Here is a 22976-nt window from a genome sequence, read left to right as displayed (position 1 = left end):
GTGTATATATATATATATATATATATATATATATATATATATATATATATTCTTTTATAATTTTATCTTTTTTTAGTAGATATGAGACTTCATAACTTATTATAATTTATTTTATTTTATTTTATTTGTTATCTTAATTATATAACTCGTGTCATGAGTTTGAAGGATTTATTTGATTGAATCAAGTTTTTTTATCTAATTTTTTAATTGATTTTTTTTTAGTTTCATCATTCAACATCTTCAATAGTTAATTATTATAAACTTAGTTATGTTTTCTATTTTAGTTTGTTTTATATGAAATTATCTGAATCTTATAACCCGGGTTATAAATTTTATAAACTAACCCAAATAGATATTGATCTAAATTGATATAATATATTGTCATCTTAATAATTTTTTTTTTAAAAAAGTTCTCATTTTTAATTTTTTTCAATTTGAAATTTGAATCATATAATTTTAAGTTAATTTATCTTTAAATTTAAATTTAAATTATGTATATTGACCAATGTAACCTTAAAACAACACTCTAAAACCAAAATATACCATTATAATTAAAAAAAAAACCAACCAAAGTGAAAATTCAACATTTTTAATATTTAATTGATTACAAATTAAATTTTATTTTTTTATTTTAGTTTGTTTTCTATTAAATTATTTTAATTTTATAACTTGAATTATAAATTATATAAATTAACCTAAATAAACATCGATTCAATTGATATAATATATCTTGTTTTTAATTTTTTAACATACCACTTTTCATTAACACTTAATTAAAAAACCCTGAAATCTTAAAAAGTAATATAAAATTCCTTTGTAAGGAAATAATAATTTAATGATAAAAGACAAATAATAAGTTTATATGCTAATTTTACATAAACAAATACAATAAGATGATATTATAAAAAAATAAATAAACAAATAAGTTGATGAGCATATTATGACAGGTTAAGGCGGGCACATGGTGGGCCCATCTAAAAGCATTCTTTAGTTTTATTAACTAAGATACCGGCTCTGCCAATCACGGTACGACAAAAAAATAAAAAGGTTTAGAATATTCAAGAAGTCATTATCTCTCTTTTATAAAATAAAACAATATCCCTAATTAATTTACAAGAATAATAATAATTGTTTCTCTTTGATTACACTCTTTGGAAGCATCTATCTCTTTTATAATTACTTATTAATTATTTTAAGATTTCTCACATTCCACCTATATATTCACCTTTATTGATGAAACGCCCAGAATTATAAAATAAAAATGTTGGCAAATTATTAAATAAAAAAGTCGGCAAAATAAGTTTATTCTAAAAAGGAAAATGCTAAAAGTTTATCATTGAATACTTGCAATTTACACAAACCATAAAATAACGACAATACCCCGACCCCCACCAAACCCACGAGAACTACTTCCTTCCACCGCCCCCCCCCCCCCCCCCCCCCCCCCGCCGGCGGAGGCCGGCAACACTGCGGAACTCATTCCTAAATTGCACGATAAGGAGAAAACCCGTTAAATTTTTTGGAGTTTCTCTCCCTTGACAACAGGATTAGCCTTGGCAATCTGTTGTTTCCCCAAACTCTTAAAATCAAATTCGCAATCATGCTGTTCCGGGTACCTATGTGTTCCACAAAACACCATACCACATCTGCACTTGAACCCCGTCAATCCCACGCGCCTCCTACACGTCAAGCACCTATTTGGCTGCTGCTGCTGCTTCACAATCGCAGGCTCTCCTGCCTTCACCTCATCTTTTTTATCATCTCCCACCACCACGACAGGAGCTTTCTGGTTGGTGTTGACTTTTAGAACATCAACGGCTGGGGATGAAAAGGAGGAAACAGAAGCAGCCGATGATGATGATGATGGGTTTAGCAGCTGATGATTCAAGGGCTGTGATTGATGAAGATCACGGTAACACTTAGAACAAAGATTTTCTGTTGCTTGGCTCCCATAAAAACCGCAGTTGTTTACGCAGAGTCGTTGTTCTTGGCATCTGTGTTGTTCTTCTGCCATTATTGTTCAAGATTTCTTGATTACCTCTTTAATCTAACACACAAAAAACCCAAGATTTAAAATCACAACAACAACGATGAAACCAGCCAGATTCGGCTACAAGTAATTTATAACCAATTTTTTTTCTTCAAAGGTAAGAAAAAAAGGCAGGGAAAGATGAGGAAAAACAACAAGATTATAAGGTTATTATTACCTGCTTTGGTTCTGAATTGGAGAGAAAAGAAAAGGGCAGAGAAAAGAGAGAGAGGGATTGAAAATTATATAAAGAAGTTCTGGCGTGGAAAGGGAAAGGGAATACGAATCCCGTCTCCGAGAGGATTCTTCGTCTCCCTTTCTTATTTTTCTTTCCCTTTCTGTTTTCTTTAGGGTTAAACAAAAGGTTTATTCTTTTTATACGCGTTCAATAATGGCTCTTTTTTTATCTTCTAATTCTGGCCGTCAAGGTTGAAGCTGTTCGAGAAGCCGTTTAAGACACGTTTACTCGGGTGTAAGTAGACAGTGGGTGTCTTTCTGACAGCGCATAAGTTTTTTAAAAATTGTTTTTTTAATATATTAAAATAATATATTTTTTATTTTTTAAAAATTTATTTTTAACACTAAGAATTCAAAAAATTAAAATTAAAAAAGAAAGCACGCTCCCAAGCACCAAGAACAGTACATAGATTTTTTTTTATTTTTATAGGGAGGTGGGGCTGTTCAATTCGGACCGTTTCTATTTACGCGTTGGGAAAAGATGATGCTACAATAAACATTTCATGTATATTTTTTTTAATATAAAGTGCTTGTAGGATTAAAGATTGGAAAGGACCAAATCAATGGGTCGTCTAGTGGGCGTTCCATTCCAGGCATCACATAGTTTTTTTTTTTTTAATGGGCAGTGATATTTACATGCTGGTGCAGCTGATAGAGTTTGTTCTTCTTTCTCCTTTCTCTCTCCTTCTATGATGATTTTCCCGTTAAATCACCAGAGATATCTCTTTTTATTATTTTCTAGATATAATTTTTTTTTATTAATCTAGATTTGATTTTAGTTTTTTTTAATTATTATATTTTATGTATTAATATTATGGTTTTATCTACTCGCTAGTAGAGTTTTGATGTTGTCTGAACAAGTGTTTGATAATTATATCTTATGATTCGAGGACATTTGACGCTCTATACCATGCATGGAGAGATGAGATATTTGTTGTCAATGAGAAATCTAATGGCGCCCGCCCCTCTTACCGCAGGCAACATGTGGGGGGCTATACAGTCACCGCCAGCGATGCTGGAATCATCACAGTATCCTGGGCGACATGTATTTCAAAAATTCTGCTGTTTTGACCAGGATTACTATTTTTTTCTTTTAATTCTCACGTGTTAATTTTATTTTATTTTTATTTTAAATAATTTATAAAATTGAAATAATTTTTTATTTTACCCTCTTTAAATTTTAATCATTCAAACTTGTTTCTTAAATTCTTATTATTATTTGTTTTGTTTGATAATATTTTTAAAATTAATTTAGTTTTGACACTATTTTTTAAAATTTTTTTGGCTTTAATAAATTTTTAAAATTAGTTTGTAATAAAACTTCTTAATTCAACTGAATTTAAAATTTCATGAGTTTACAAATTTTAAATATTTAATTAGCTTTAAAAGATTTGACTAGTTTTTTTTTTTTTTGAGCTATTTGTTTTATTTCATCCTCTATTATTTATTCAATGTCCAAGCTTCTTTTTTTTTAAAAAAAAAATCTTGCTTTATGTGGATTTTTTTTTTGTTGATCTTGAGAATTACAAGGTTATCTCATGTTTTTTTTATTTATTGTTCTTTGTTGGGTTTTATGGCTAATTCTTTAAATTTATTTTTTTATTCAACCATTTAATATTTGAAATAATTTTTTTAAACAATTTCTAAGATTAAGATTTCTTTTCTATTTCATCATTCTTTAATTTTTTAGCTTTCAAATTTAGTTCTCGTTGGTTCGATTGCTGTTTGATTTATTTAAGATAAATTTTTAAATTTATTTTTATATATTTTCTTTCTCTAGGAATTTTCATTGGTTTAAAAAAATGACATGAATTTTCTCAAATCATTGTTGTTTGTTGAATTTACTTTCATTAATCAATTTAAAATTGATTAGGAATTGAGTTTCTTAAATCACTTTAATAAAGTTGTGAGTTTGAGATCTTTTTCCAGGTTTAAAAAATTCATATGAGTTTTCTCAATTTTTTTTAAATTGTTGTTTTTTTATTTTTAATTTTTTTAGAGTTTTGCTTTGTTATTTTTTATGATTTATCAACTATGAGATTAGTTTCAAGTTTATGACCAGAGTTGTTAGTTGCAAAGTTTAATGCGAGTTCATTTTTTTAATTTTATTTTTTAGCATTTAATTTATTAAAAGCTGGTCTTTATATTTTTTTTCCTTACTTTTTTATTGGGTTATCTCAATCTTGTACATACGATCCCAGGTTTAATAGCTTAATTGGGTTGATTCATATATTTTTTTTATTTTTTTTAATTTTTTTTGTTGTCATTCTTCAATATTAGATTGTTAGATAATTGAGTTTCATGATTTTATTCAATTTACTTTTGAACACAATTACTTTGGTATCATCATCGGATCAAAGATTTGCGTCTTGACCCGGCTAGGCTCGGATCGAGTTTTTTCAACTTTTTTTTATGTATATTTTTTTTCTTAATTTTTGTCCTACAACATTTTATTTGCTATTGATTTAGCTTTAACATTTTTTTTATTTTTTTTTTATGATATCATATTTCTATTTAATTTATTAGAAATTGATTTTTTTTTTCTTTTTATAATATTATTTCCAATCTTATAACTATGGTTATAAAATTTGTAAATTGATCATATTTAATTGAGATATTTCGTTACCCTTTTTTTTTTTTAAAGTTTTGTCGTCACCATTGGGTTTTTCAATGCCCTGGCTTAGGTGGAATTCTTTTTATTTTTTTGTTGTTGTTATTTTTTTATTATTTTTATTAATATCATTTAAATTACCTATTGGTTCTCTCTCTTTTTTTTCTTAGCATTTTTCTATGTCAAAAAAAAGGGGATGTTTGTATTTATAAAAGTAAAGAGAAGTCCTAGAAGGAAAAAGAGATCCAAATCCTGTACAGAGAAGAAGCCCAAATCCAAATAAAATCAAGAACAGTCCACATGATTCTGAGGAGAGGGTGTAAGCGTGAGGTTGAGCTTTTCACTCCCAAACGGTCCCTGCACGATGAGACTACTGAGGATCTGCTCCAAAAGTACTAAAAGAAGTTAATTGCTATCAATAAAAAAAACTTCTGCATTTTGTAATGCAAAAGAAAAAAAAAAGTATCATGGTTATGGAAGCAGCACTCTAAAACCAAATTGTGAGATCATATTAATTCTTAAGATAGTAGGATCAACAGAAACAGCATGCCAAGATCAAGTATAAGAAAAGATGGAGCCACCATTTTAGTTTGCAACAGCTACTATATAAGCATTCCAAGCATCTTCTTGTTCAAAAGTCTTGACCTCCTCATACTTTATGTCTCGTCCAGCACCAAACCCTTCTGTTCTCCTGTTTGCTTCAGTGTCTGGCATCTGCCGAATCCAAAAATGGACAGATTGAAATCCAGCCTCTTCCAAGCAGTCCTTGATCTCTGGCAATGACCATCTGGGAGCATGAAGAATCATTAGCAGGAATTCTATATATCAATGTGAGTGTCAAAACGAAGAAAATCTTTAGCTGCAAATTTCAGTGGGAAAACAATGCGACTTACAGCCTCCAACTGTACGAAAATGCATGGCGAAGTTTTCTCTGCTGCTTCTGGAGATGAAAGTGGAGGCTAATCCTTGTTTTGCGCCCAATGATATCAAATTCAGCTTGCTCCCAAATATACTACACATGTCAATTGCAATTAAGTCATAAATAAATAAAAAAAAATTGCGGTTTGGAGTTCCAAAAGAAATTTGGCAGCAAATGTCTTTAGTCCTGCAATTGAAGGGTTCAGGGATTCCTATGATATATAATTTCACTTCTGCATTCAGCTATAAAGAAAGAAAATACTACAAAATTTCAGTGGTAAAAAGGAAATAGTTAGGAAAGCATGACAAGATGTACTAACCATGGATGTTCATTTGTATGGACAACTAGATTAACGGAACTGGCTTAAAAAAAATCTATGATTAGAAATATAAATTTATAAATTCAGAAAATGAACTTTTTGATCAGATAGATTCCTAATGATGAGCATTAACTAAGGTCATAATGCTTGTTTCAACTTATCGTTAAGAATTTAAAATGCCTGCTACGTATTATCACTTTTGTATCAGTTTAAAGTAGTAGTCTATTACAAAATAGCATAAAGGTTTATCACCCAACCTACGTGATAATTATTTAAAAGATGCATCCTTTAAATCCTGAAATTTTCCCTGACAGGAAATTGATGCGTGTGAAATTTGTACCTACAAACCTCCAATTAATGTTGCAAATTCATATAGGTACTGAAAGCATAAATATTTACCGTAAAATTTGGAAATCTTCTCTGAAGCCTTAGCTTGCTCTCTGATGATGTACCGCCATATAAATCCATTACAAATATACCACCCTTTTTGGACAAGACACCAAGAACATGCTTGAAATACAAAACAAGTTCTGCTCGTTTATGGAGACAACAACAACTGTAGTTAAAAGCACACACAATATCTCTTGGAACTAGCTGAACGTTTCTCTTCATGTACATATCATCTGTAGAAGTAGAGAAGCCCACCTGGACATCAGATTTTAGTTCATTGCTTTCACTGTCATCTTTGCAATCCTTGGATCTAATGTTATTGATGAATTCTTGAGATTCAAAATTGACTAATTTGGCTTCAAGAGGCTGCAGGACATTTCCATGGAAGAGGGATATTCTAGAATATCCATCAGCTCCAACTTTATCCATGTTATTTTCTATGCACCAATTTAGTGCCTCCAGATCCAAATCCACTCCTACAGCAGTCCGTCTTGAGTCATTGCGAAGCCATTCTGTACTGTCAAAAGAATAAAGTTGTGAAGGCATGCTTAGCACTGCCTTTGAAAGTAGCTTGCGGACACATCTTGTGTAAACCAATCATTTTATTCAAAACAACTCCTTAACCAACGCAGGAAAACAAAACAAAGTAACAGGTCTTCTGCTAGCCTACTATATTCATTAAGAAATGTATCGCATTAGCAGCAATTTAGAATGCATGTATCAGGGAAAATATTTTTGTATCTTTCAGTTTTTGTTTCACATTGAAAGATTGGTTAACAAAAAGAATTTGCTTTTCAATCTGAAAACAAAGTTCTTTTGACAGAATATAATTTATCTTTAGAAGCAAGAACAATTAGTTTCTGAGGAACTACCAACTCACGGTTTGTTACCTAACCACTTCAACCAATTCTATCACTGCCATCACCACCATCACAACAAGTCAAAAATCACCACCACTTCACCACAGCTGACATCATCACTTCCTCTGTCATGTTACTGATACAACCATCATTACCAGCACCAGCACCAGCACCAGCACCACCATCATTGTTGTTGCTGCCATCACCATTGCTAGCTTGTAACAAACACAAGCATCCCGTAATCACCCTTGCTACCACCACCTTATCACTTTTGCCACCACCGTCCACCATTACCATCTTCAACCACTTGTGCTACCACCACCACCTTATCATGCCACAACAAAGACAATTACCATTTACCATCACCACCACAATCTTACAAACATCAATTCACCACTCCTAGTACAACAACAACATCACCTCACTGTTTGTCCTAAACACAATCACATTGTCGCCATTATCACTCCACCACTTCTACCATGACAACCACCACCACCTTATTGTTGATGTCTTCACCGCCATCACTTTAAGAGTAGCGGGAAAAAAATAACTCATTTCCAATAAAACTTTTCTGTGAGACAAATGCATCTCAATATTACCAGCCAGAAGATGACATTTCCCTCATAATTATAACAAATTAAGATTTCACAACTATGAAAATATCAAATAATTGATGGGTGGACAGAAGATAATTGCTATTGTGATTATTTCCCCCTTCCAAATATCCAATTACAAAATAGGAAAGCAATGTCTCTTAGTTGCTCTACAAACAACTAACATTTGCTTTTGAAATTAGAATAAAATAACCGAACCCTACTTGAAAACTCGAGTTGGCACCTAAAAAATGTGGAACAGTTGATCTTAATTTATTTCTATTGCATTTTCATGTCATTCTGTTCTTTTAATTCCTAATGAATCGCATAAAAAAGAAGGGAAGATAAAAGGGGAATGGCTACAAAATGGTAAAGCAGTGAAGCCAAGTATTTTACCTAAGAAGGGCAGTGCCACAAAAATCTTCCTGGAGATGAAGAGGCAACCTCCCACCCACGTACAGCAAAAAGAACTTCTGCAAGTAGCTTATCTCTCCTTTGGGTGACTGCATCCACATATCACAAAAATCCTTAAAATCCCACCTTTACAATCATAAAAGCAGACACTTAATAGCCAAAAACATAATTATGTCATTCTACGTATTGTTCCTTTCAAGTTACATACAACCATTTCAAATCGTAATCGCTGCAAATTCAGACATAAGAATTCACTCCCGCATCTCTACTTTGTCATCCACATTCCATCAAGAACCAAATGCAGCGCTAAAAAGAAAAATATGTTGATGGGTTTTGTTCTTTACCTTTTGTTCCTAGTCTAATACTCGCATAACAATAACAATGATGCCTTAACTCTCTCAAAAAACCAAACAACACTAATTCATTGATTTACCTGTACAGATTGTTGGTAAAGAAGAAACTTCGAAGGCATGTCTTTCTTTGATGCTGTTTTATCATCAGCATCCTCCTCCTCCTCTTCCACTTCTTCCTTTTCTTCTTCTTCGTTGGAATCATCATGTTCTGGTTCTTGATCAGAAAGAGAAGAAGAAGCTAAACTTTGAGAGTAGCTGTTATTGAAGTCATAGTCTTCTTCGTCTTCCTCGTTTCTATAGTAAGAAGCTCCTCTTCGAGAAGTCTTCTGCTGTTGTTTCTGTTTCTTTTCTTTCTTTCCCATTTCTTGGTTTTGCTCTCCTCGCTTCTATGCCGCCGCCGCCAGCATTAACATAACATGACGCCTGTACTCACTGCGCAAAGTTTTTTTCTTATGCATGACCAATTCCGAATTTACTTTCCGAAAACATTTCGTGTATTGTCGGGAAAAAATAGAATCCTCAAGCTTCTCGTGAGGTGGATTCGGAATTAAAAAAAAATTAAAAGACAATATTTTGTAAAATAAAAATTAATTAAGTGCATTACACCCCCAATTTTGGTTTGATTTTAAGGATTACTGACGTTTGATAGGGATAAAATATGTTGAATTAGAATATTTTTTTTCTACTTGTTAAAATGATGCCTTTGTTGAGAAATATGGGGTTTTGAATTTTGTTAACTAAAAACTTCACTTGGATACTTAATTTGTTCTCACAGTATCATTTGTGCGGGTTGAATAATTTTTTTAATATAAAACAATATTTAATTTTTGTTAGGTTTTTTTAATAAAAAAATATTTAATTTTTGTGAAGTTTTTTAATATTTTTTTTTAAATCATATAAAAATTGATTTGATATAATTTAATTATCTTATATTAAAAAATAAGTTGTAAACTAGTAAAATTATAGTTTGAGTTAACATAAATATTAAGATGAGATTGTTTTTAATAAATATTAGAATAATAATATATTAGATTAATACGAATTAGTTCGAGTTAAAATGTCAATTTGCATATTAAATTATAAAATTATGATAATTTTATGGAAAACAAATAAAAAAATTTACAATAAATTTATATTAAAGGATAAAACTAAAAAAAATCTAAAAAATAGTTGAGTCAATCTGGATTAACTTACTAAATCTGGAATCATAAAATTGAGATAATTCAATAGAAATTTTTTTTATAAAATTTAGAAAATTTAGTTCTTAATCAATCCAGTATAGAAAAAAAATCAATTAAAAAAAACATGAAAAACAAGTTCAATCAATTAGAGTTAATCCACTAAATCCATAATCTAAGTCATGAAATAAAGATAACTTATAAAAAACAAACTAAAACAAATTAAAAAATTTAATTCTCAATCAATTCAATATTAAATAATAATTTTTTTTAAAAAAAGAAATCAATTTATCCGAATTAACCTATCAAACTAGTAATCCAGATTATAAATTAAGGATAATCTCTTAAAAATTAAATTAAAAAAAATTATAATTCAATCTCTTATGAACCTTATATTAAAATTAAAAAAATAATAATATTATTTTTATAAATAGTATTATATACATAGAAAAACCTGCTACTCGTTCATTTTTATTTATTTTTTTAATTTACTTGTTGCATACACAATGAAATAAGAGATTTGAAATTAATTTTTTTTTATTTTATTTTTTAAAATGAAGTTTTTCGTGGTGCTTTCTATCACGACCCCTCATTTGGGTAGCTATCTTAGTTAAAAAAGAAGAAGAAGAATATTTGATGTTTTTTATTCAAGCATTCCGATAACATTATATAAGTTCTCTCTTTAGCAACCAAACCTCAACTAATCTTCAAATAATGAATTCTTTGAACATAACAATTTTATAATAAAAACCTCAAAGAGCTCATCCTCTCTGAATTATTGTAAATTCGTGACAGGAACGTTATTTTTTTAAAAAAATATTATTTAGTTGTATAAAATGTAAATTTTATATTTTTATTTGATGAGCAACTGTAAATGCTAGTTATATCATGATAAAATATCATTGTTCGTTATATTTTATTCGAAAAACAAGTGCTATGATATAAGATCAATTGATGAATCTTTTTAATTATTGTAATAAATCATGCCAGCAATTTTTCAAAGGGGTAATCTCATTTTAATTGTTTTTGTTTTTAATTTTTAGCCATTTCAATGTCAGTAACAATTTCTTAAGAGCTTTCCTCGATCCTTCTTGTTTCTTTTTTCTTCCACACGCGCTTCCTTCCTCTCACAGGCTTCTTCTCCCCTCTCACCTTTCTTCCCTTTCCAATCCCCCCTTCTCTCGAAATCCCATTCCCAATCTCTCTGATTAACAAAATCCAATCAAATAAATCTCTAATTTCTTGGGTGTCAAAAATCTGTACAAAAAATCAAATTTTTTCTCATGCAAACATCATCAATCCTCTCATAAATCAAATCGAAATCAAACCCTAGCTATGTACAGCAATTTCAAAGAACAAGCAATAGAGTACGTGAAACAAGCGGTACAGGAAGACAATGCGGGGAATTACTCAAAGGCGTTTCCTTTATACAAGAACGCGCTTGAATACTTCAGGACCCACTTGAAATACGAGAAGAACCCTAAAATTCGTGAAGCTATCACTCAGAAATTCAACGAGTATCTTCGCCGGGCCGAGGAGATCAAGACTGTTCTTGATGAAGGAGGTCCCGGGCCTAATTCTAACGGGGATGCTGCCGTGGCGACGAGGCCGAAGACTAAGCCGAAAGATGGCGAGGATGGGGATGATCCGGAGAAGGATAAGTTGAGAGCTGGATTGAATTCGGCGATTGTGAGAGAAAAGCCTAATGTGAAGTGGAATGATGTGGCTGGTCTTGAGAGTGCTAAGCAGGCTTTGCAAGAAGCTGTTATTTTGCCCGTGAAGTTCCCTCAGTTTTTCACAGGTGGTTTTTTATTTTATGCTGATTTCGGTTTTTTTGAGTTTGATGAATCGCGGTTGAAAGATGGGAACTTGGTGTGTTTTTGTGGTTTTTTAGGAGGAAGCAAAGTGTGATTGATATTGTGCTGTTTGTTTTGTCGATTGGACTGGATTGCTGTGATTGATTAATTAGAGATTAGTATGTGATTTATCTGGTAAGTGGGGATTGAAGAATTGGGTTCGTTTGTTGCTGCGTGAGAATTGCGTTGGTGTGGTTATTAACCGGCTAATGAAGTCATTATTGAATTGTGCTGACGGGAATATGATTTCTATATTTTTAATCTGTCATTTATGCAGTATTTCGATAATCTGTTTTCTCCTCGAAACTGTCTATTCTTTTTTTTCTTCAAGTATAGTGATTTTTTTTGCTTAAAATGCTGTGAATGAGAATGCCATTGACCTTTTGTTATGATCTAGGTATAGTGAAAAAAGAGTTCAGTTTCATGTTTGTGATAGAGTTGCCTTGTATTTTTTGTTCCATGTAAATGATAGTGAATTGATGTATTTTTTAGAACATAAATGATGAATGATACATTCAAATTTTGAACGAGAGTTATAAATGTCTAGCACCTGCTTCTCATCTGGGGAAAACCCCCCACTGCATATGGAAGCGCTGTATGGCTACCTTCTGAGACAGGCTTCATTTCGCTTCTGGAACTAAATTAAGTGAATTAGGCTAATTTTGTTCTGCTTCTAAAACTGAATAGAGAAAATTTGCTTCAGCTGAGCTACCTTCATCATGGCTAAAACTCCCACGATAGCTAGTATTGCTCATTAATTGACACCTCTTTCCTACCATTTAACCAGCAAGATCACTATCTTATAAACAACTACTTATATTATACTTATATTTTACCTACCTTTATCATCATCATTTTCTCTTCTAAAACCATTGTTGGTGTCCCACTCTTGACTACTACTACATGCTGTGAATTTATAACTGTGTGGAGTTTAAAACCATGCCAGGAAAGATCTTGGAAATTCTCATATGCATGTTGTAGTATTTAGATTTTTCTTTCAGTTTGGTTTTATGATTACTTTGTAATAGGAAACTGTAATAGATTGTGCGCAATATGAAGTTGGCGCATTTATAATTTCTTCTAGGTTGCTTGTCTTTGCATAGGCTTACATAACTGAACTAGATAGTGATGAGAGGGAAAAGAAATTTTGAGTTTTTGAGGGAGTTTTATCTTTAGTTTGTTGAGGTAGTTCCATCATTGGCTTTTTGAAAGTCCAGTGTCCTTTGCCTATCATTGCTGTCAAATGTCGCCCTACTTTGTTAGGACAACCTTCCACTAGTGAAACTCATGCTGCATTTTATTTTTATCTTTAGATTGCAGTGTGTCCATCAGTATTAATTGGTTAACCTGTTATTTTTATTCATATTATGTTTGATATATCATCAATGAGAAAGTTCATTTTTTGCTGGTTTCACTGTTTGGGATTTTTGGCTCCATCTTATGACCTGAAATATTGAGTCTTTTTAAGAAGCTAATAACATCTTTCACAAACACAAGCATATGCCCACATGCATGCTTGTGATTCTCACCTACCTCTGCATGCAAGCATGCCCACACACACAGCCACCCACCCATGCACAAATACTTACTTTGAATGTGACTGACACGCACATGCCCTCACCAATGCATGTGAGCACACATAATTTGAATGTGTTGGACATGGGTGACCTTCTCTGATGAATTGCCCATGGAAGCACTATTCATGTGGCTTCCATGAACTGCTTATTCTACCTGAAAGGAAATTAAGTGAGCCATGCTCTTTATCACCTCATATTGTTGGGCTATTTTATTGGCATTATCATTTTGTCTTGTTATTGTAAAGTGGAGCATCCATGTGACTCTGTACTTGGTTATGAGGTTATGACTTTTTGTTGTGAATAACAGTTAAAATATGGGCATAGAAATGGTTATTGCATGTGTTATTACTGTAATTTTTTTCTTTTATTACTGTGAACTATTAAGTTATTGCAATGCTTAATGGAACTACTAAGTTATTGCTGCTATTTCTTCCTTTCTTCTATTTAAATTGTAAACATTTTGATTGACAACTTTGACTTGTTTTGTCTTGCTAAATTTATGAATCCTCCATTTGCTCTCTTTAGGTAAGAGACGACCTTGGAGGGCTTTTCTTTTGTATGGGCCACCTGGAACTGGAAAGTCATACTTGGCCAAGGCTGTTGCAACTGAAGCAGACTCCACTTTTTTCAGGTATATATTTTTTTAACCACAAAATAAACCTTTATATATGCCTGCCTCAAGATATGCATTTATCAGTTTGATGTTTAGTCTGTCTTAGTTTCAAGCATGCATGGCTGCCCCTCACCCCCGAGGGAGCAATCGTCTGTGTTGCTGCAGCTGTTCATGTCTCTTGCCTTTGTGTAAACATCTCACTTTTTTGTTTGTAATTAGACCGTAACATGATGGTTTTGAAACCTTTTTCCCCCAGCATTTCTTCCTCAGATCTGGTTTCAAAGTGGATGGGTGAGAGTGAAAAGCTTGTCTCAAACCTTTTCCAAATGGCCCGTGAAAGTGCTCCTTCAATCATTTTCGTTGATGAAATAGATTCCTTGTGTGGCCAACGTGGAGAGGGCAATGAGAGTGAAGCTTCGAGACGTATAAAGACTGAACTTCTTGTGCAGATGCAGGTATCTGTTTTCATGTGTTGGAAGGAGTTGAAGGAGAATGTGATCTCCTATGCTATTATAAGGCTTTCATCTTACCCTTTTACTCATTTTACCTTCTTTCAGTTGCAATTATTAATGCTTTTCGTTTCATGACGTAAAATTTGATTTGACCATGTGTAAGAGAATTGTCAATCACAATTGTTAAATGTTCTGGTTGAGTGAAGTTTTTGGCCTTAGTGGTGTGGAAGTAAAAAGATAGATTGAGTGGATTTTAATTATGTCAGTTTTAGTTATTAAGATAAACTCAACACAATGTATTATAAGTTAGTTTTAGTATGTATTGGTTCCTTGAATTCAAGATGGTAAAGTAAAATCCGAATTACAGTTCATGAAACCATATTTTCAGTTTTTATTATGAAGGAGTCTGACCTTGTCTTTCTGATATATAGGGTGTAGGGAACAACGATCAGAAGGTTCTTGTTCTTGCGGCAACAAATACTCCATATGCTCTAGATCAGGTGAGGGGTGGGGGGGTGTTCTGAGATATTTTTGGCGTTTAATTTTGAATCATCAAGACTATTTTGCATTGTTTCTAATCAGTAGTGAGCACAGGCCATCCGGAGACGTTTTGATAAGCGCATATATATCCCACTACCTGATATGAAGGCTCGGCAGCATATGTTCAAGGTATTATGCCTTGTCATTGATTTTGTAATAGTATTACACTATTGCGATAAATATCTTGATTTGAGGCCATCTTTATGTGAGCTACATATTTTATGGGATTTTGCTGTGCCTTGAATTATTTGCACAGGTGCATCTAGGGGATACTCCTCACAACTTGACTGAAAGTGATTTTGAAAGTTTGGCCCGAAGGACAGAGGGTTTTTCAGGTTCAGATATTTCTGTTTGTGTAAGCACATTGCCCCTCCAGTCTTTTATTTAATTTTTTCCTTGGTCACAATGGTTGTGTGGCTGATGCCATGCTTTGTGCTCTGTTTTTGCCCTTTTCAGGTCAAAGATGTCCTCTTTGAACCAGTTCGTAAAACCCAAGATGCTATGTTTTTCATAAATAATCCTGATGATATGTGGGTGCCTTGTGGACCGAAGCAACCTGGTGCTGTCCAAATCTCGATGCAGGAGCTTGCAGCAAAAGGTCTTGCAAAAAAGGTATGTGTAGATGCTATAAAATAAGATCTGTTATTGCCCTTTTTGGGTTAAGAGGGAGAATATAAGATTAGGCATATATACAGCTTTTTTGATGACATGGCTACTCATAACACTTGAACTTGTAGTTTTATACTTCCGATCTCATTTCTTTGCCACTGCATCAAGCAATGGCTCTGGGCATGCTTTGGATCGGAGATGGAAATTAAAATCAAAGATCTTTCCTTTTCTTTCGTTCTAAACATGTACAAAAAGTTCGTTTGTTTGTAAGGAAATATATGTATGCAGACCTGGAGAGATAACAAGTGGGGATGTCTGCATCTTGATGTCCTGTCTTTTCTGCTTATTGTTATAGTAACAAAATTCATCGATACTGATAACTACATCTGCAGCTCCTTCCACCCCCCATAATGAAAACAGATTTTGACAAGGTCCTAGCAAGACAAAGGCCAACAGTGAGCAAAGCTGATCTAGGCGTCCATGAAAGATTCACAAAAGAGTTTGGGGAGGAAGGTTAATGTAGATGATGACATAGAGACACAATGGCCCATGCTGTTATTTGTATTTTAGTTATTGCTACTGGATCCACATCATTATTTTAACTTTGGGGAAGATGACTTGACCTCCTCTTTGTATTGGGATGGAATAGCTGAAATTGCTTGTTTGAAACTGTGTAAAAAGAAGAGTTTCAGAAATATTGCCACAGATTTGTGGAGGGAATATACCATGCACTTGCCAACTTATTTTTGCCATGCGATGTTGCGTACTAATCATGCTTTTTTACCAGCAGGTCGAATTGCAGGATACTTGGAGCCATGCTTCCGTGTAATTTTATTTATTTATTTATTGGGGCGGGAGGTAGCGTGTATAGGAGTGCATTTGCTATCCTCCTCCTTGATGATGTTCTTAACCTTTATTCTCAGGTTAGGTGAGGTGAACGACAGCCAATGTAAATGCATATCATCGCCTAGAATCAGCCAAATGAGCGCCAGCAAAGGCATAGTTTTGTATATTTATTTATTTTTCTTATTTCGTTTTGAAGAGTTAAGTTGTAGTTTTGATTTTTAACTAGATAGGATTCCATGCAATGCAGTGGCTGTTTAAATTTTTTTCAACGCGAAATGTACAAAAAATAAAATAAAATCCGAGAATAGAGTAATTAACTTGATTGGATTTAATAAGTTTGATTAAGTTAAATAATATAAATAAAAAAATATAATGATAAAAAAAGAAGTAAAAAATAATCAAACCTCTCAATTCAATAATCTTTTATTGAACATAGATTTAATAAAACCATAAAATTTCATTATAAAATAACCTAATGTTTTTGGATGAAGTTAATAAAAAATAAAAATAAAAAACCTGTATCAATTCGGGTCAATCTGCCACCTTTATAAAAAAAAAGGAATAAAAATTAATTTTTAATTAATTAAATAATTAAGGATGAAATTTAAAAATAAATTTAATAAAAACTCTAAAAAAAGATTTAAATCAATTTATATTAATTTTTAAAATTTGTGATCTTAGTGCTTGAAACCAACACAATAAAAAATAAATTTGAAAACATAACAAAGCAAAATTATAAATTAATAATATGCGAGGAGATAAAATTAAAAAAAAAATGCAATAAAAAAGCCTCTCCAAAACAAAAGAAATGACAATTAGAAAAAAAAAAGATTAAACTTGATAAAAATAATTTGATATAAAATATTAAAAAGAGAAATTAAAAACAAAATTCAATTAAGAAAGTGATAAAAACAAACAAACAACAAGTAAAAGAATAGAGATCATATTTGAAGCTTAAATAAAATTTAACCAAATGACGAGGGAGAAGAAAAAAATTAATAAAAAAATAAAAATAAAATAAATAATAATAAATATTAAATATTAAATATTAAATTGAATATAAAAAACAAATAAAAAACATTTGTATTTTTTGAAAAGCAAAAGAGAGAGAGAAAAAAAAAAGTCTACTAGAACCGAACCATTAATTTAATCACCACATATACTATCATGTTGAAAAATAAAATTTTAATTAATATTTAAATTATTAAAAAAATCAAATCATCCGATCCAACATGTTAATTACAAGAAAACTAACCTAAAAAGATATAAATACCCTTGTTTGTCCTTTTTTTTTCCCTTTCAAAATATGAATTTATTTATATTGTTCATATAAATGTTACATGACCCTGATGAACTTAATTATTACAAACAAACAAACTTGAAAATATACAAATATCCTGTTTGTTAGTTTTTTTTTAAAAGGTATGAACTATTCCTAAAAATATAAAAAGTCCTAATCAATTGGGTATTTTTATCTATTAAGGCCATTTCCTCTTATGCCTAGTTTTTATTGATGTGATATTCGGATTAGTTACAAAAAAACTTTGTATGTTTTTGTCTTGGTATGATTTTTTTGGCCCTTTGAAGTTGCGGTTTCACTTTGTTGTCAAGGAAAAGAAAGAGAAAAAAAAAGACAATTCTTGATCCTCTTTGTCAGCAAGTTATGAATAAGGAAATTTCTACTTTGTATAAAATAAATTTTTAAGAGTTGATTCCTTTACCTCCTAATAAGAGTGTTGTTAGTTGTCGTTGGGTGTATAAAATCAAGACTAACTCTAATGGGTCTATTAAGCAATACAAAGCTATTTTAGTCGTAAAAGGATACTCTCAACAATATATTATGGATTATGAGGAGACATTTACCTCTATTGCAAAAATGACTACTATCTGTACTCTTATTGTTATAGGTTCGGTTTATTAATGGCATATCTCACAACTTGATGTTAAAAATGTCTTCTTAAATGGAGATCTTCAAGAAGAAGTTTATATGATGCTTCCTCCTAGTGTTTTACATGACTTTGGGTGTGTTTGTAAGATCAAGAAAGTGTTATATGGTCTCAAACAAGCACCTCGTGCTTGGTTTGAGAAATTTTCTATTGTGATCTCATCTCTTAGATTTGTTTCTAGTTAGTCATGATTCTGCTCTTTTTATTAAGAGCACTGATGTAGGTTGTATCAATTTATCCTTATATGTTGATGACATGATTATTACTGATGATGACATTGATGGTATTTTAATTTTGAAGACAGAGCTGACTAGACAATTTAAAATGAAGGATTTGAGTTCTCTTCAATATTTCCTAGGTATTGAGATAACTTACTCACCTAGAGATTACTTTTTTCTTAATCAAAACATGTTGCAGATATTCTTGAGTAGGTTAGACTTACTAATAACAAGACTGTAGACACTCTCATTGAAGTTAACGCAAGGTATTCTTTTTCTGATGGCTTGCCTTTGACAGATTCTACTTTATATCATATTATTGTTGGAAGTTTGGTATATCTCACCATTATTTGTCCAGATATTGTATATGTTGTTCATGTTATTAGTCAGTTTGTTACATCTCCTACTACTGTTCACTAGGTAGCTGTTCTTTGTATTTTACGATATCTTCGGGGTACAATCTTTCAAAGCCTCTTACTTTCATCCACCTCTTTTGTGGAGCTACATGCATACTTTAATGCTTATCATGACAGTGATCCTACATATTGTAAATCGGTTACTAGTTTTTGTATCTTTTTAAGTGATTCTCTTATCTTTTAAAAAAGTAAGAAACAATTTATTATTTCTCAATCCTTAATTGAAGTAGAATACCGTGTTATGACATCTACAACCAAAGAGAATATTTGGTTATGTTGGTTACTTACGGATATGAAAGTTTCACTTTTTCATCCTACTCCTATGTATTGTAACAACCAGAGTTCTATTCAGGTTGCTCATAACTCAGTTTTTCATGAACGAATTAGGCACATTGAGATTGATTGTCATTTTACTCATCATCATCTCAAGCATGATACCATTATTTTGCTTTTTGTTACTTCTTCCTTAAAGATTGTAAATTTCTTTATCAAGTCGAATTTCATTTATCATTTTTTTGGAAACCTCTCGATACTTGTACCTGCCGTATCGTGAGTTTGAGAGAAAATGTTAAATAATATATTTATCTTATTTTATTTATTAAGGGTGAAATAATATTTTTAGCTTGACTTATATATAAGCTTTTTGTATTTTGGTTAATATAAGAACTTTTAAAACAAATCAATCGAGAAGAATTCTAGTTTTTTTTTTTATGTGTTATATTTACTTTTATGTTAATCGAATTATTTTAACATGGAGAACAATTCAGAATCCAGAATCCAACATGTCTGCATAGTCGACGTTTGTGGCTAACTGTCAAGACCAGCTTCTGTAAAGTAGAAATGGCCCTTGCGTAAACACAAATAATCTTTGTTAATGTCGAAATCGGTATCCTGCTAAGGAAATACTTGGGCTAACAGAAACCGGCTTCAAGAGCAACATGCATTTGAATGTATTATTAACTTGGATTATATCACCTTTCCTGTAAGCAAATCTTTTCTCTCTATCAGTAGCCGGCTTTAGAATGTTAATATAATGCATAATCTTAACTCTTTGGAATTTGGATAGGTTGTAAAAAGGCATGTACGATGTTACGAGCCCATATTTTTTACCACTTAATTTATAGTTTTGCTTCCTAAAGCTTGCTTAATCATGACGAGAGTTAACAATTTTCTTACCTCTCTCTTATTCATCACAATTGCATTAGTGCATGGAGTCACAGCCACTAAGAAGACAAAGGCAATGGTGTACTGTTTCCGATAGCATTTCAATGCCTCAGGTACTCAACAAAACGCATTATAAATGTCTTGCTTACGCAAATGATGAAACATTTAGGTTAAAATGGGGACTCATTTAGCTTTCCTGTGTCTTTTGCTTACTGTCTATATGCAGCACTGCATAGTTTACATGGGGGAACACCCACACCCCAAAGCGGAATCGGTAGTGGTCAATCATAACCATCAAATTCTTGCTTCAGTTTCTGGAAGGCGAGGCTCTAATTAATCTGCTGGTTTCAATTCACATAGATTTTTAGTGTACTATTGACGTTGCTGAATGCTGATGAATCTGTCCAATTTTCAGTTTTGATAAAGCAAGGGAAGCACCAATTCACCATTATACTAAAATCTTCATAGGTTTTCCAGCCATCCAAACACAAGAGCAAGCTCAGCAACCTGCATGTATTGTGTTCTCAAGTCCTTTCTTATGTTTTTGGCCATCAAATGAAAATATTACCGGGTTTCTCGAAAAACACACACATATTAGAAATTATAAATTTAAAATCTTTTTGAGAGTTTCAAAGATTCTATTAAATAAATTTAGAGTTATTTAGAATTTATATGGAAATTATCTAAAGACAAGATGTTCTTTTTAACTTTAAATAATTACTTTAAAGTTAAGTTGTTACAAGCTGCAAGCCGTCCAAATATTTGATTTTTAATAGTAATTCATATGAATCATCAATAAAAAATCTTTTAAATCCTTTTAGAAAAGAGGAATTACTATATATTTGAGTGTTAACTCTTTATTTTTTTGTGTTTCAGTATTTTTATAATGTGTTCTACTCACCTTAGAAAATAAAATGCATACCTTTCTATTTATTAAATAATATCAATTATTTTAAGTTAATTTTAAAAATCCACTCAATCAAGTCCTTGATTGTTTTTAGATAAATTAGGCAATTAGCACATAAAATACAAATAAATACCAAAATAACATAGAATGAAAAGTTTTGATGAAATAGCACAATTTAAGAATGTCATCATTTAGAAATACAACATTTCAATAATGTTGCGTTTCATAACCGCGACATCAATTATAATTTTATTGCGGTTCAGAAACATGATATTGAATTAAATGTCATAGTTCAGAACCGTGAAATATATTAGCCAAACAATTTTTTTTTGAAAAACATGAGAATAAAATTTGAGAAAACTAAATTTTGTACATAAAAATAAATATAAATTAATGTCAATAACAATTAAAACATGTAATTTATAACCCTAATTGTGTAACGATAGCTCTGATATCACTAATTGGTTCCTCGAAAGACACACACATTGTGGAAACTGCAAATTTAAATCTTTTCAAGAGTCCTAAAGATCCTATTAGGCAAATTTAGGGTTATTTAGAGTTTATACGAAAATTACTTAAAGATTATATGTTTTTTTTTTCAGTTTGAATAATTTTTTCAAGGTTGGGTTATCATAGATTACAAGTCATCCAAGTGTTTTTTTTCTAACGATAATACACATGAACCCTTAGTAAGAAATCTCTTAAACCCTTTTAGGAGAGAGAGATTGCTATATCTTTGAGTGCTAGTTCTTTTCTTTTGTATTTTAGGTATTTCTGTAATGTGCTCTCCTTACCTTAAAAAATAAGAGGTATAAATTTATATTTATAGAAAAACTTAAAAACTCTATAAATGGTAAAATATCAATTTAGTCTTTAGATAATATCATATATATTATTTTAGGTTAATTTTATAAATTTATTCAATAAATTCCTTACTTGATTGTTTGTTTTTAGGTCTATAATTGAAATCTTGTGTATCAATTACATTCTAATCCTTAATTTTTAAATTTATTAACAATCAAGTGATATTTAATTAATTATCTTATTTTAATTTCTGATTAATGGTTCTTATATGTGTGATTATAGTTATTAAACCCAGACCAGCCTGGAAGGTCGACCTGGTGGCCGGATTGGTTCAAGTAACGTAAAAGATTGGGATGAGAAAAAACCGGCAAAACCTAGTGGAGACCTTTTTTTTTTTCAAATATGTTTTTTCTCCTAGCTAGAGACCCCTTTTTTATATATTTGTTTAGTTAGTTATTAATCATTTTTAAAGTTCACTATATAAATACTAAAAAATATTTTATTTTTCAATGTGAGATTTAAAACCTTTTAGTATACACACTCTATGTTTATAAAAAAAAAAATATTTTTTCAATATGAGATTTGAAACCTCTTAGTATATATACTCCATGTTCACAATAAAAAGTTATATTTTTTCAATATGGGATAAAAAATCTTTTTGATTTAAAAATTTTAACTTAAAAGGATAATATAACATAATATATTTTTAATATGGAATAAAAAACCTCTTGAAATAATATTTTAAACTTTATTATTTATAACATGTATAGTCTATATTCATATGAATTGTTTCTTAATTTTATTATATGAAATATTAAAATTTTAAATATTTTTTTTTACTTTTTTTGGGTTAATTTGGGTTAACCCGGGACCTTGCTCTTTGGCCGGGTCAACCCCTATGTCAGGTCTGATAACTATATGTTTAGTTTCTCTAATAAGTTGACTTAAATATAAATCATAATTTTAAATAAAATATAATTAAATATTAATTTTATATTTAAAGATTAAGTACAATATTTAACAACCTGTCATGATCCTTCAAATATTAAAAAAGTCACAAGTGCTTTGACTTAACTTTTTAGTGATCATTTTCTTAATGTAATCATTATTTCTTCATCAACAATG

The 22976-nt window shown here is 31.0% G+C and overlaps 3 protein-coding genes across 4 annotated transcripts; 1 reads left to right on the top strand and 2 right to left on the bottom strand.

Annotated features, from left to right (window-relative positions):
• Positions 1 to 1305: 1305 nt before the first annotated feature.
• On the bottom strand, positions 1306 to 2400 carry LOC105140931 (zinc finger A20 and AN1 domain-containing stress-associated protein 3). The gene is made up of 2 exons (XM_011047976.1): positions 2208 to 2400; positions 1306 to 2047 (listed from the first exon to the last, which is right to left on the bottom strand). The coding sequence occupies exon 2, from the start codon at positions 2012 to 2014 to the stop codon at positions 1511 to 1513; it is 504 nt and encodes a 167-aa protein (XP_011046278.1). The 5' UTR covers positions 2015 to 2047; positions 2208 to 2400; the 3' UTR covers positions 1306 to 1510.
• A 2896-nt stretch (positions 2401 to 5296) lies between these two features.
• Positions 5297 to 9220, bottom strand: LOC105140929 (S-adenosyl-L-methionine-dependent methyltransferases superfamily protein). Its single transcript, XM_011047975.1, has 5 exons — positions 8806 to 9220; positions 8355 to 8461; positions 6515 to 7022; positions 5771 to 5889; positions 5297 to 5664 (listed from the first exon to the last, which is right to left on the bottom strand). Exons 1-5 carry the CDS (start codon positions 9085 to 9087, stop codon positions 5463 to 5465), a joined length of 1218 nt encoding a protein of 405 aa, XP_011046277.1. The 5' UTR covers positions 9088 to 9220; the 3' UTR covers positions 5297 to 5462.
• A 1726-nt stretch (positions 9221 to 10946) lies between these two features.
• On the top strand, positions 10947 to 16550 carry LOC105140928 (vacuolar protein sorting-associated protein 4B-like). Of its 2 annotated transcripts, none has more exons than XM_011047974.1 (8): positions 10947 to 11704; positions 13862 to 13967; positions 14206 to 14404; positions 14833 to 14901; positions 14996 to 15070; positions 15198 to 15296; positions 15398 to 15553; positions 16341 to 16550. In XM_011047974.1, exons 1-8 carry the CDS (start codon positions 11239 to 11241, stop codon positions 16377 to 16379), a joined length of 1209 nt encoding a protein of 402 aa, XP_011046276.1. In that variant the 5' UTR covers positions 10947 to 11238; the 3' UTR covers positions 16380 to 16550. The 2 variants fall into 2 exon arrangements, with proteins under 2 accessions (XP_011046276.1, XP_011046275.1); XM_011047973.1 differs by lacking the exon at positions 16341 to 16550 and adding an exon at positions 15943 to 16293 and having other exon boundaries at positions 10949 to 11704.
• Positions 16551 to 22976: the final 6426 nt, after the last annotated feature.

Source organism: Populus euphratica, unplaced genomic scaffold (genome assembly GCF_000495115.2).
Source record: "Populus euphratica unplaced genomic scaffold, PopEup_1.0 scaffold136.1, whole genome shotgun sequence".
Lineage (NCBI taxonomy): Eukaryota > Viridiplantae > Streptophyta > Magnoliopsida > Malpighiales > Salicaceae > Populus > Populus euphratica.
Note: the sequence above shows the minus strand (reverse complement) of the source record. Positions and strands in the feature narration are given on the sequence as shown.

Coding starts and splice junctions, on each gene's coding strand:
- LOC105140928 (XM_011047973.1), top strand. CDS start 11,239: ATGTACAGCAATTTCAAAGAACAAGCAATAGAGTACGTGAAACAAGCG. Junction 14,902..14,995: donor CTCCATATGCTCTAGATCAG/GTGAGGGGTGGG, acceptor TAGTGAGCACAG/GCCATCCGGAGACGTTTTGA. Junction 15,297..15,397: donor GTTCAGATATTTCTGTTTGT/GTAAGCACATTG, acceptor TGCCCTTTTCAG/GTCAAAGATGTCCTCTTTGA.
- LOC105140931 (XM_011047976.1), bottom strand. CDS start 2,014: ATGGCAGAAGAACAACACAGATGCCAAGAACAACGACTCTGCGTAAAC.
- LOC105140929 (XM_011047975.1), bottom strand. CDS start 9,087: ATGGGAAAGAAAGAAAAGAAACAGAAACAACAGCAGAAGACTTCTCGA. Junction 7,023..8,354: donor TGTGGCACTGCCCTTCTTAG/GTAAAATACTTG, acceptor TTCTTTTGACAG/TACAGAATGGCTTCGCAATG. Junction 5,665..5,770: donor TTTTCGTACAGTTGGAGGCT/GTAAGTCGCATT, acceptor TCATGCTCCCAG/ATGGTCATTGCCAGAGATCA.